The 13,676-nt window shown below is 35.9% G+C and overlaps 1 protein-coding gene across 1 annotated transcript in view; it reads right to left on the bottom strand.

Annotated features, from left to right (window-relative positions):
• Positions 1-4,147: 4,147 nt before the first annotated feature.
• The window catches only part of ADGRL4 (adhesion G protein-coupled receptor L4), a 118,562-nt gene continuing 109,033 nt past the window's right edge, over positions 4,148-13,676 (bottom strand). Inside the window, exons 14-16 of the mRNA XM_002715900.5 lie at positions 7,394-7,485; positions 5,893-6,061; positions 4,148-5,535 (exon numbers count right to left, since the gene is read on the bottom strand). Coding sequence (XP_002715946.1) covers positions 5,473-5,535; positions 5,893-6,061; positions 7,394-7,485 — 324 coding nt within the window. The 3' untranslated portion in view covers positions 4,148-5,472. The remainder of the gene's footprint in view (positions 5,536-5,892; positions 6,062-7,393; positions 7,486-13,676) is intronic.

The following is a 13,676-nucleotide window of genomic DNA, read 5'->3' as shown; positions in this document are numbered from 1 at the left end:
AGTAGTATATGTTAATCAAAGATTTTAAAAAGAAGTTAAATATTAACAAGATATACCTGTTAATGTAAGAAGTGAGAAAAGCAAGTTTCAGACATGTTTTTAAATGTGATCTCATATTAATTGTTTCAGTATGATGATTTGAATTGGGAAAAATGAAAGGTTATATGTAAGTTTATTAAAATAAATTGCCTGGTTGACAGTGGGAGCAAGGATGGAGACAGAAATCAATATATGGGGAAACAACAGTCAAGCAAAGAGTAAAAGAAGAAAAACTTGTAATTTTTTTATTTCAAATTGCATATATATATATATATAGAAAGAATGTGCTAAAGTCTCATGTAAAATGCACAGCATGCTTCCTCCACTCCCTATAGAATATAGATGTGAAAGGAATGCTCTACTTTGACTACAGGAATTTAGAGCTGTCCGCCATGCCCTGGAGAGGCAGGCAGCTTGGGTATATGAGTCCAGCAGCTTTCATTTCCGATTCGAGTAAGTCTGAACAAGTTCTTGAGAACGTGCGTGAAGGACAGAGTGAACAGAGCTTTGAGTTTTAATACTTCACTTTGCAACTGCCTAGGTATGTGACATTATGTACTTTTCACATTGACAAATGAAGATAGAATTGTGTGTTACAGGAGAATTAAATGAGGTAGTACAATTTAACAATAGAAATCTGTGTTGACTTCTTTTTTAAAAAGAAAGACAGAGCTACAGAGAGAGGAAAGACAGAGAGAAACACCTTTCATTCTCTGGTTTGCTCCCCAAATGATTGTAAATGCTGAGCCGGGTCAGGCTGACACCAGGAGTCAGGAGCTTCCTGTGAGTTTCCCACCTGGGTGCAGGGGCTCAAGGACTTGGGCCATCCTCCACTGCTTTCTCAGGCTCACCAGCAGGGACTGGATCAGAAGTGGAGAAGCTGGGACTCCAACTGGCACCCACAACTGCAGATGGCCGCTTAACCCTCTGTGCCACAACAACAGCGCCCAGTGTTGACTTTGAAGGAAGAAATCTCTTTTTTAAATGTCTTTACTAAATTATTTCTTTCTTATCTATAATCTAAAATTAGGGGATTTTAATATAACTTTAAATGATGACTTCACAATGATCCCTTCACAAAGATTCCCATGTGTCATGTATGTACACTCTGTGTTATGGTTGTAGTGACTGAGGAATTCAATAAAGAGCACACTTCAGCCGGCGCCGCGGCTCACTAGGCTAATCCTCCACCTTGCGGCGCCGGCACACCAGGTTCTAGTCCCGGGGCACCAGATTCTGTCCCAGTTGCCCCACTTCCAGGCCAGCTCTCTGCTGTGGCCAGGGAGTGCAGTGGAGGATGGCCCAAGTGCTTGGGCCCTGCACCCCATGGGAGACCAGGATAAGTACCTGGCTTCTGCCATCGGATCAGCGCAGTGCACCGGCTGCGGCGGCCATTGGAGGGTGAACCAACGGCAAAGGAAGATCTTTCTCTCTGTTTTTCTCTCTCACTGTCCACTCTGCCTGTCCAAAAAAAAAAAAAAAAAAAAGAAAAGAAAACACATACACACTGGTCAGAGGGTCTCCTTGCAGGGAAACTTGAGTGATCAAGAGAGTTTGCATAAAAGAAGTTCCAAGTAATGGGAAGATCCAAACAATCCAGTAATCTTTTAGGATTCATACTGAATTCATAATTCATGGTTTCCTCAAGATTTCATGTTGAGGAAATTAGGCAATAAAGTTAATACATAAGTAAGAGTCATATTTTGTAAGGCATTGAAGATTGGTATAATAAATTAGGTTGGCAATATAGAAAATTAAGAAATGCAGGATTATTTCATTTTAAGGGTTGGTGTTGAACTGAAAGGAACTGAAGAAATGATATCATTATCAGATTCTTATGAAGGTTTGTTGGTTAATCATAGTATTCACATTGTGGAACATTTGTTATGAATTCTCTTACAATTTTTATAATTGTTATACTGAGTATAAATATGTTTTTCCTAACTACAGTGTAATCAAGAGCAACAAGTATTTTCTTTTAGGGGATTATTACGTCTCTAGTTGGTAGAAAAATTTCAGAGAATTTACACTTCTTTGGTGTTCATTTGTATCATGTTTTGACGCCAAGCTTAAAGTATTGAGATCTTTGAATCTCTTGACATCCTATACCCTCCCTTCCATTTGTTTATGAAGAAAAAGGGGAGTTTGTATATTAGTGCTTATTGATGAATTTCTAATCTATTTTATGTGTTGAGGGGGTTTGGTTTCAAATCCTAAATTTATACAACTCAGTAGGAAGAATAGCATGAGGAATAACAACCAAATGGAAACGAAGCATTACTTTGTTAGTTTGGCAAGCTCTGTGCAAGTTCTCAAAGAGTCTTTCCTGGAAAACCTGAGCTGATGCATGATATGAGCTCAAGGCTAGCTTGGTGGCCTAATTCGTGTTCTCCTCTTATTGCTAGGTCGTCCCTCCCTGTCTAATTGTATGACACCCTTGAGGTTTGTCCCAGGGGCTTCCAATATCGAAGACATGAAGCAAAAGAACAAACACCAGGCTGTCCAGAGTATCCAGATAGGTCATTACATCAGTTATGTGATCAGAAGGCAGCAGATGACAAGTGACACTGATTCAAAAAGCCAAAAGGAGAATAGACACCATTCAGGAAGAAGAAAACTTTGTACAGTAAATGCCCTCAGCTTTGGACAAATAATTACAATGCAGTATGAAGAACATTAGGTGGGTTAGTTGGGCTACAAAGAGTGGTGACACAATAATGGGCAGTATTAAATATCTTTGTGAGGCTGAGCAGGCCTCTTAGAGACAAGTAGATATTTTTCCCAGTAATGATTATCTCAGGAGAAAATTCCAGAAACAGGAGTATATAGACCACAATACATTCTGAGAAAGTGAAACAGTTGGAATGACTGAAGACTTCACAGTGCAAAAGCAAAAACTGAGGGTACAAGTAGCTAGGAGAAGGTCTTAAATATCATGCTAATGAATATAAGTTTTATCCAATGGTATCTATGGGGAGGGAAGACAAAAAGCTGACAATAGGATGCAAATGTGACCTCGAAGTTAAGTCACCAGTTAGGATGCCTACATCCCATATTGGAGTTCCTGGGTTCAAGGGCTGGCTCCACTCCCAATTCCAGTCTCCTGCTTATGCAGACTCTGGGAGGTACCAAGTTGCAGCTCAAGTGGGTAGGTGCTTGCCATCCATATGGGTGACCCAAATGGATTTCTGGGCTCCTGGCTTCAACTTCATCCAGACCCAGTCATTGTGAGCATGTGAAGAGTGAATCAGCAGATGCGGGCTCTCTGCCCCTCTCTATCTCCGTTTTGGCCTCTCATATGAATACAAAATAAAAATTAAAAAAACAAGACACTAACGTCAAGTTTTGTTGTCATGAGTAATAGTTGGTCTCCAAAGACATAAAACATTTTCACGTAAATATTTCCATAGTATAAGTTACTCGTGGCTTACATAAAATGTTACAACAAAGTTGGCAGCGTAAAGCCACACACATTTACGCCAGAGATCTAGAGGTAAGAAATGTGAACTGGGTCTTCCTGTGCTAAAATAAACGAATCAGCAAGGCTGATGGCCTTCTGGAGGCTCGAGGGAAGAATTCATTTCCTTGCTGTTTTAGGCAGTTTGTAGACTTCTCCCATTCAAAGCCACAGGGGCTGGTTGAGCCTATCAGGCTGCGTCACCTTGAACTCTCTCTTCTAGCGCTTTTCTTTCCCATAGAAAGATCCTTAGTATTGCAGTGGGCACACCTAGATTATCCAGGCTAATCTCTCCCTATCACTGTCAGCTAATGAGCAACTTTATTTTCAGCTCTAATTCTACTTGCTATGAAATCTAATCTAGTCACAGGTTCTGAAGTTCAGGGCATGGACATTTTTGGAGGCTTATTTTTCCACCTACCACTACGGTTTGGTACATACTGATTGAACAGATTAGTTTTTCAATCTCATACTCCTGTAGCACTATTGTGTAATGACAACTATAATAGTAGGCCATAGGCTTACTAGGTAATAAATTAGAAGATATAATGAAAAGCTATTATCATGGATCCTCCACAAACGTAAAAGAGATATGAGCAGATAACTCATCTTCTTTGAGAAAACGACTCAGCAAAGAACTAGTAGGATGGCTTCATTTTAGATAACATTTTATTTGTTAGAGCAAGATTTGACAGACTTCTTTTTTTAACAGCTGGAGAAATTAATTTAAAATCACAGCATTTAGTGTATTGGCACAATTACATAGTTTTGAAATAAAACTACTGCTTCTACATTTTAATGAGAAGATTTGAGGATAGAAGGCATACAATTAAGCAGAAATACTTTGTTAGTAGAATACTGACAGAAAATAGATCCACTATGAAAACTTCAACAGTGCTCAGTGATTTCTTCATTATAAATAACAATTTTGAATGTGTACTTTTCTGAACAGGAAAAATAGTAATTCAATTTATGAATACTTTCATATTTACAATGCTCTTATAAAATAGTAAATTAAAAAGGACTATTGCCATGTGAACTATAAAATTTCTAGAATTAAAATAATAAAGAATTCAAATATACTGTATTCAAATACCAGTCCAATGCAACAGAATACTCATTGTGCTAATGTTATAGAATAGACTACTTCAGCTCTCTATACACTAATTTTACATTTATAGCCATAAATATTAAGTTTTGGCACATTCATGTTTTATTGATGAAGTTTTTGAAATCACAAATTGTAAAAGAAGCATAGAAATAGCATTTCTCAACCTAATGTCAACTTTAAAACAGATATTTTTAATTTTTTAATTTGCAGAATTTTTAAAAAATATTAGACAATAAAATGGATATAGCAAATTGAGGTAAAAGTTGTTTCAGCAGATATTCAAATTCAGAACAATTCACCAAATGTTAAAATGTTTATTCAACTCTTTATCTTATCTCAAAAATTGCTCAAGTTGACAAGAAAACAATTTTATTCAAAACATATATTATTGTAACAGCCATTCTCTTTTTATAGTTTTGTTTTCTGTCCCTTCAGTCTGTTACATTCCTGTTTCTGTAACTCTCATTACCAAGGTGGTAGGGGACTAGTTTCAAAGGCAACATGACTCACAACAATATCAAGCTAGTGGTTTCCTTCAGGATATTGATACATTTCTGAGTTAGAAAGAAAATCTCTTCCTTGGGTGCAGTGATATCACTCCTGAGAAACCAATTACTTTCCAAATATCGGCAATACTATTTTTGACATAACTATGTCTTGTAAGAAAGTGTGCTATGGCTATATGGTACATAGTTTTATCTTTTATTATCTACAGTTTCTATACTGTGAATAGAAAAGCAAATTTAAAGTATTTGAGTATCTAGTAATTAATAACTGGATAATTTGACTGAGTGACTTTGATACATTGGTCATCCACAGCTTGGATTTTTAATATTTTTGCAGCAATATGCATAATTCTCTGTGTTTACCGTAAACATCCAAAACAACAAGGGACATTCTTGAACAATCTATAATACTCTTCTTGGATCTTAAAGAAAGAAAAAGGAAGAAATGTTAAAATAATTATGATAATTATGCTAAATTATTTCTAAATTACAATAACTTATATTTGTTTTTCTAAAGTGTTATTGATTTCTGCATATCCATCAGAATATGCTCAAGTTTAGGTAAATTATGTTGACATTCCTAAACAGCAAAGTTTTAAAAGTGTATTTCTCTAATAGATGTAGGTGTTCTGATTTTCTTGATACTAAGAGACACTGAATTTAATCAATTAAGGCAAGAAGTCACAGGTCTATGGAAAAAAAAAAAAAGAAGTCTTTAACAATTTGGTAAGTGATGGTATATGAAACTACTGTGGGGTTGATAACAAATACTTGCTTACCTTTCTAGATAAAACACACAGAAACAAGAAGATGAACATGCCCTGGAAGGCATTGCTGACGGTGAAGAGGTAAGCGGTCACCACGGAGGCATGCACGACATGGAGCACCCCGAAGATCCAGGTGGTACCCAGGAGGAACAGGAGAGCAAGCGCTCCTCTGGCACAAGACCTGTGGCATATTGCAAGGTGTCCGTTAAGACAGCCACATACGTTTTACATGCATGCCTACATATTACATGCACCCACATTCTCAGATCGTGTGGGAAATGAATTTTTGCTCTAACCAAGAAATCTTTTATACAAACCAGTCATGATTTGAAATTCTGGGCCGCAGTAACATGGGACTGCCTTCAGGGTATGCTACTGCACTGTGGCAGGGAGGTGCTTCCCAAATCAAGGTCCCATTCTTAAAACTTGACATTTAAAGGGAATTTCCTTAATCTTAAAATATTTCCATCTGATGTACTGCAGTCCACATGCTTTGATTTCAAATCTAAGGCTGCAGGAATTCCCGAAGGTAAGACATATATCTACTAGGAAATGTTTTCTCTATGAAACCTTGAAAAGGACACCATGTGGACTTGGGTCAGCACATGTTCATGACATCAAAGGAGGATTCTGCTTTCCCTTCAGGTTTAGTAAAGAAGAAAGTGCAGAATATAAAATTAGACTTTTTTTTTCTGGTGTAATATGGCTACTCCAAAATAAATTCATGTCAGAATATTGATTTCTAAAAAAAATTAAAGATAAATGTACACACATACTCACCCTTACATATTTTTGCCTGATTGCCTAGGCATTTTGGGAAATCAATCATCAGTTTTGCTCACTGAGGACACTGACTTGAAAATTAAACAACTCATTCATTTTTAGACAATTATTCTTTATAAGAGAAAATGTTTTGTGGTAACCTCCAAAAATAAGTAATTTTCAACTTTATTAAAACCAGGACACTACGGGACGATGAGGACTCAAAGAAAGTAATCGATCCAACAGTTGCTAAATCCCAACTATAAATCTTGTGCAAGGTATTGAAACTACAGGAGTGTTCCCAAGCAACACAGTCAGTTGTTTCCAATGTACCCTATAGTATAATTCAGATTTTCCTGAACAAACCATTTTCAAGGTCTCAATAAATCTATTTTAAAGAGGGGATTGACAGAGCGATCACAGCAACATGTAAACTGGGAATCACAGAAAGAAACAGCTACCAACCTCTGAGAAACACTGTTTAAAAAAATCATGAAGGTATACTTTTGCCTTAAAATGCAGTTATCATATTTGCCTTTCAAAGGTGAGGATGTTTCAAAAATTGTTTTAATTATCATTTAATCTGTGATGATGGTTTTATTAAACATAAATACTATTTTCTAATAAGTATTTCACATATGATAAAACAAGTGTGAAACAATCATTTAAAAACAAAAATTCTAAAAAAATAATTTGTTCTTTAAGTTATTAAAACTTTTAATTACTAAAGAAAGTAAAATGAAACATTTACCTTATATTCTCATAGCAACTGACTTCTGGTTTCAATCCTGCGGTGTGACGGAAAACTTTGTATATGATAACTCCAAAAGCCAAGAGATTAACCTGGGAAAAGATATTAATTTCAAAGAAGAGATAACTTCATAATAAATTTGATCTACACAAAAGGACATAACAAATAGTAAAGATTTCAATCAGACAGAAACCAAAAATTCATGACATTTAAAATATATATTAAAAAGTACACACCCTCTGGTACACATAGGCAAATAAATCTGTGATTGATCTTAACATCACTGAAAATTGTTGGTACAAATGGTACTAAAATTTGCCAGATTGTGCTAAGCAACCTGTTCAAAAAACTTAATCAGATGTTATGATCACACCTACAGATTGATAAGTATCATCTGCTGCTAGTAATATGATTAATATACATAATAAGATAAGCTTTTGTTAGGAGAGCTTTGTAAGTATGTGGGAAAGCAAATTTTTGTTCACTAAATTACTTATGGTTTTATTGAGGAAACATGTTAGCGACAGTTCTATCAGTGCTTTAAAAATGTAGACTGGAAAGGGAAAATGGAAAGGAAATTAGAAAGCTCAACACAACGTCCTCAAGTTTTATTACCAGCAAATGTTTTAATCTACTTTGTTTTTGTGTGGTTCATCTAGATGTCTCTCCTAATATTTATGTTCAGATTTCATTTCCCTAGATTTAACCTCAGAAGCTTTCAAAATATTAATCAATTAAATGAATGTTTGTTGGAAAGGAAGTAAATTTTATTAATATACACATTCTATTATTTATATTTCCTGATATTGGGTAAATAATGTACATGAAGTTTTTATCATTTTTATATGATGGCATCATGAAAAACATCTCTTTTCCTTTGTCTTTAGATGTCTTCAAGTTATAATGTCAGAAGACTAAATGAAAGGTGTTTAAAGACATGTATTTATTCTAATATGAGCATCCTAATAATTTAACATATTAAATATTATAGAAAAAACTTGTGGATTGAAACTTCACTGAACATATCTCATTAATCCAGATATTAAAATTATGACAACAAAATGAAGTAGTATAATTTTCCTATAAATTCTTATATGAATAATTTAAAAGCTTATAGTTACAGAAAAATTTTGTCTTCAATAGTCTAAGGAATGTTTTATGATGTTTCAAAAATGAAATTTAGTAATAACTAAATTACTATATTACTGGCATCATAAAATCACAAGTAAGAGAATTTCAGTTGCTTTGTCTCAGTGGAAAGTTCCTTAAGGGAAAATCTTACAGGAATAAGGATCTAACTCTCTTTTCCTGCCACCAAATACCAATTACTTCTAATTGTGTTACTAATTAATTCTGGTGATAATAATGCTTCCATATAAAGAAAAGACTTTAGCAATTGCATAGAAGAGAGAAATTATATTTAAATGGATTTAGCTGGCAGTTTTACTCTATTGTATGCTCAAATAATTAACTGAAATGATAACTTGCTAACATTTAATTTTATAAATAGACCTTAACACTTACAAAAGAGAAATACTTAAAATTTTCTAGGTTTCAATAACTACAGCTTTTTTACATAAGTATGAAAACATTTTAATTTATAAATATATGAGTATATGTTTTGAAAAATTAAAAAATGTATTAAAATTTAGGTTTTATAATTAATGCATACCAAAACATTACTGGTCTGAAATTCCTGAAATAATTTTGATGAGGTATTGCTACTGAACTTGTTATTTCAACAAATGGAAGTTATGAGATAAAATAAGTATAACCTATTCAAAACATTCTCTAGCTCAATAATCTTTTACCTAAATGAGCCATTTACAACATACACTAACGTTTCCTAAGCTTCTTTTTTGATTATACTGGGTTTGATGGATAGTTGTATTTGCTGCTGTGGTTTCTCAGGAGTGCCTGGACTCCTTGGACATGCCCTTGTACATCACATGCTAAGTGAGTGAAGCGAAGAGGGGAAATGGAACATTCCCCAAGGGAAATCTAGATCTGGAAAGTGCATTTTTTTTCAGTACAAAAAGGAAAATGTTTACATACTTATAAAAACCAGGTGCTGCCGTGCATGTGGGATATAATTCTTATTCCATAAGCTCCTGTGTTCCCAAATGTTAACAGAAAGCATAATAAAATATTTTCATCAAAAGGTGTTGTAGTTTTATGTTACCAAAAATCACAAATACATTGATTAAATATTTTTCATATTAATTGGCAATCATGCAAATATATGGGAGTTTTCATTTTTATTTAGGTTAATAATTCTCTTCAGTACATGGTACAGGAATTTGTACATATTAATGAACATAACGGACAGGGTCTTTTGTTCTGATAGATTCCATTAAGAAAATAGATAAAAAAGAATACAAATGCATATAAGCCCACACACTGTGATAAAAGTTATCAATTCACAAATTTGGATTAAGAGAAGAGGCAAAATGGACATGAATTAGAATGAACTTTCCTTTCAGACCTAGCATTCAAGCCTGGACCTGATGAATTATAATGCATTAGGAGATTAAAGGAAGAAGGAGAAAGGTATTTTTTGGAGGACAACAGCTCAGAAAAGAGCTGTGAGGTAGTGGGGAGCTAAAAAAGTTATGTGCCTTTTAACAACTGATAGATTCCTGGATGTAGTAAGCAAAATAAACAGCAGCATGAAATGCAGATTAGATTTTATCTTCAGGGCAAAGGGTTTTAATTTTTTATTTATTGTTTCATTCAAGAATCATTTCTCTACTATAGGCTTTTTGCTCAATGTGCTGTGGTAAGATGGAGAAGATGACCAGTCAACAGGCAAGTACAACACAACTCACTCAGCAAGTGACATGCAGTTGTTTGCATAGTGGGGTGAAATAACACAGGATATAGAACCCTAAACCACGATTTGTAAGCCAGTCTTGAATGACCAATGTGAACATAGGAAATCGACACGGAGAATATTACATGGGCACTTAGCCAGTGACCTATAGGCCTTCGCTTCCTGAGTGATTACATCCAGTGGTTCCAAATACTTTCTCTCCCTATGCCCTGGCTCCTCCGCCTAGGCATCTTCAAGGCCTGGGGTTTAGAAATGTGAAGATACAAACTGCCATTCTTTCCCCTAACATATTTTTGTTGTAATTTCCTCCCCCCCCACACACAGAAAAAAAATGTTACCTCATTCTTCTAGGCCATCAGGCTTATTTGTCACCCAAATCTTCATCTCTGCCTCCCAAACATGTTGAGGACATAACTACCACTTCTAGTTTTCACAGCTATTATTATCCTGAAACAGGCCACGTAACACAGCCCTTGGCTCCCACAGAACCTAGTGGATTCCCCTGCTGTCGTCATGGCTTACTGTCATCTCTCTCATCATAACACTTGGCCTGGTTTCTTTAAAATACGTCAGGCTATTTCTCTATTCAGAAGCTTCCATTCAGAATTAAAGCCAAGGATCTCACCAAGCCCTCTAGGGTATGATTTGGTGCCTGTCATATCACTTCTCTCAAGTTCTACTTTGCTATACTCTGGCCACTCCACTCCATTCAAATTGGATTCTCTGTCTTTTCCTCTAGCATACCAAAGATGCCATAGGGCAGGTGTACTGGCCTGGCTGAAAGATATTCCCACAGCTCATTCTCATTCTGCGTTTAAATGCCACCTTATCTACATACTGCCTCCCAGTGTAGGCTTCTTGAGAAGACAGAAACGCAACTGATAAAGTCACATCTAGTTTAATTCTTCAGAAATGCAGAGGATGATGAATATTCTTTAGCGATTTGGATACTGTGAATTTTCTAGGCCAATGTTGACCGAGGGAGAGAAAGAGGGGGAGAGAAAGAGTCCGAGAGTGAGCGTTCACAAATGTTGGTCCATTTCCTGAATGTGCCTGAATAGTTAGGCCTAGCTCAAAAAGCTGAATGCAATTCAGTCTCTCACATAAGTAGCAGAAACCCAGTTTCTTGCACCATAACCTGCTACCTTCCAGGGTCTGCTGATGGAACATGAGAATTAGGACTTGGAGCTGAGAACTGAACCCAGACATCTTAATCTGTGATTCACTCTTCAAAGGTCCACCCCAAAACTCTCTTCCTGACCCAACTTGAGTAAGGCTTCTCTGAACCCTCTCTTCAGCTAGTCCATGACCTTGAACTTCAGTGTCTGTCCTTTTATAGTCCAGTCTTAGCAAAAGCCCTGCTAAATCAGGTGTGCCCATGATAGTCCATCGTCCTGGCCTGCAGTTCAGCAAGAACCCTGTAAGTTAGTTTAGCAAGACATTCCCCTAACATTGGTGTCTCCTCGCAATTATTCCAGTACCTTCAATCTGAATTTTAGATGTAAATCCTCAGCATGTCTTTATTGTTTCCTGAGTTGAGCCAATCTCTCTGCCTTTTTACCATTGCTTTGACACCCATCACAACAGTCTTCCTTACAGTTTTATAAGCCTCAAAATAATTTTAATGTATTTTCTCATCATCATAATGATATAGAGTTTTTCCCAGAATAATAATTTCCTAAAACAATTAGAACTAAATTTTCCTCAGTTATTCTAAATAATTGAATATTATGAGTTAGATAATACATAGCTGAAATTTTGGGTAACTGGAAAAATGTACATTTATTCCTTTTGTTTGCATGCTCTTCTCATCCAAATATATATGCTACTTTATATCTTTTCTAACAGAGTTGAAAACCATAAATACAGGCTCATTATCATATAAAGTCATTGAAAGGCACGTGACTTTACATTTTTAGATGTTGAAATTTAATGCACTTGGGTCTGGTGCTGTGGCATAAGCAGGTAAAGCCTCTGCCTGCAGTGCTGGCATCTCATATGGGCGTCAGTTCGAGTCTTGGCTGCTCCACTTCCAATCCAGCTCTTTACTACAGCCTTGGAAAGCAGTGGAAGACGGTCCAAGTCTTTGGGCTCCTGCACCCACTAGGGAGACCCAGAAGAAGCTCCTGGCTCCTGGCTTTGGATCGGCCCAGATATGGCTGTTGTGGTTATTTGGGCAGTGAACAAGCAGATGGAAGACCTCTCTCTCTCTGCCTCTGCCTCTCTGTAACTCTGCCTTTCAAATAAATAAATAAATAAGTCTTTAAAAAAATAAAAGAAATTCAATGCACTTTACCTGGTATAGAAAAGTGTATTTTTCAAGATTTATTTATTTATTTGCAAGAGAGAATCTTCTTTCCATTGGTTATTTTCCCAAATGGTTGGGAGAGAGGGATGGAGGAAAGGAAGGGGAGAGAGAGAGAGAGAGAGAGAGAGAATTTTCTTTCCACAGGTTCTTTTCCCAAATGGCTGGGGCTGGCTGGGCTAAAGCCAGGAGCCAGGAGCTACATCAGTTTCTCATGTGGGTTGTTAGGGGTACAGAATTTGGGTTATCATCTGCTTCTTTCCTAGCTGCATTAGCAGGGAGCTGGATAAGAAACAGAACAGCTGGGAAACAAACTGGATGCCAGTATTACAACTGGTGGAAAAATATCTTTTGGGAAGGCAAGTTTTATGAAGTGAATACAAAAGAGCTGAGATGAGACAAAAACAGGGTAGCTCAAACTAAGATTATACAGAATTGCAAAGCATCTCTGATAATAACTTGGAGGAAATGACTTTGAGGATAGTTGAGAAATATCTGCATTTGGACTTCAGATTTGGGAAGGTACTATTAGTGCTTACACAGCAGTGACTCCATCATGATAACGGATTCCAGTACTTGGGTGAATCATGAACATATAAGAAAAATCATGAATATTAAACTTACTTAAGAAAATGGTACCTTGAAATGATAGGTGCACTTGCTCATTAGGGTTTACTTTTGTGTGCTTATTTTGTTCTGTGGTTTCCTTATTATTTATCTGCAGATGTTAGTGCCACAAAGGCACAGAGGCTAATTAAAGATTCACAAATGAGCATTCATTCATTATCACTTTGGTCTCAAAATTTTTTAATGGGCTTAGACTGTCAATTAGGAGTTCATGACTCTTTCTAGGAATAAACAAGACAAGGATCTTAGATGGCAAACATAAAAACACTGAAATTCATTGCTGCACTTTAGAATACAGAAGAGAATAAAAAGACTGTAAAGGAAAAAGAAATTGATGTCATAAACACTTAACCCTTGAGAGAAAGCAATATTTAAAATTTAAAATCATTTCCCATGCTTCATCTTATTTGTATTTGTGCATATAGAGATATGTTTTTTAACTTTAGATACATGCAGTCATTCTAAAGTTTAGGACACATGCTCTGTTATTTGATAGGATGTTAAATTTTTTTAAGTGC

This window comes from Oryctolagus cuniculus, chromosome 7, assembly GCF_964237555.1.
Source record: "Oryctolagus cuniculus chromosome 7, mOryCun1.1, whole genome shotgun sequence".
Classification (NCBI taxonomy): Eukaryota; Metazoa; Chordata; class Mammalia; order Lagomorpha; family Leporidae; genus Oryctolagus; species Oryctolagus cuniculus.
This window is presented reverse-complemented; position numbering and strand designations above follow the sequence as displayed.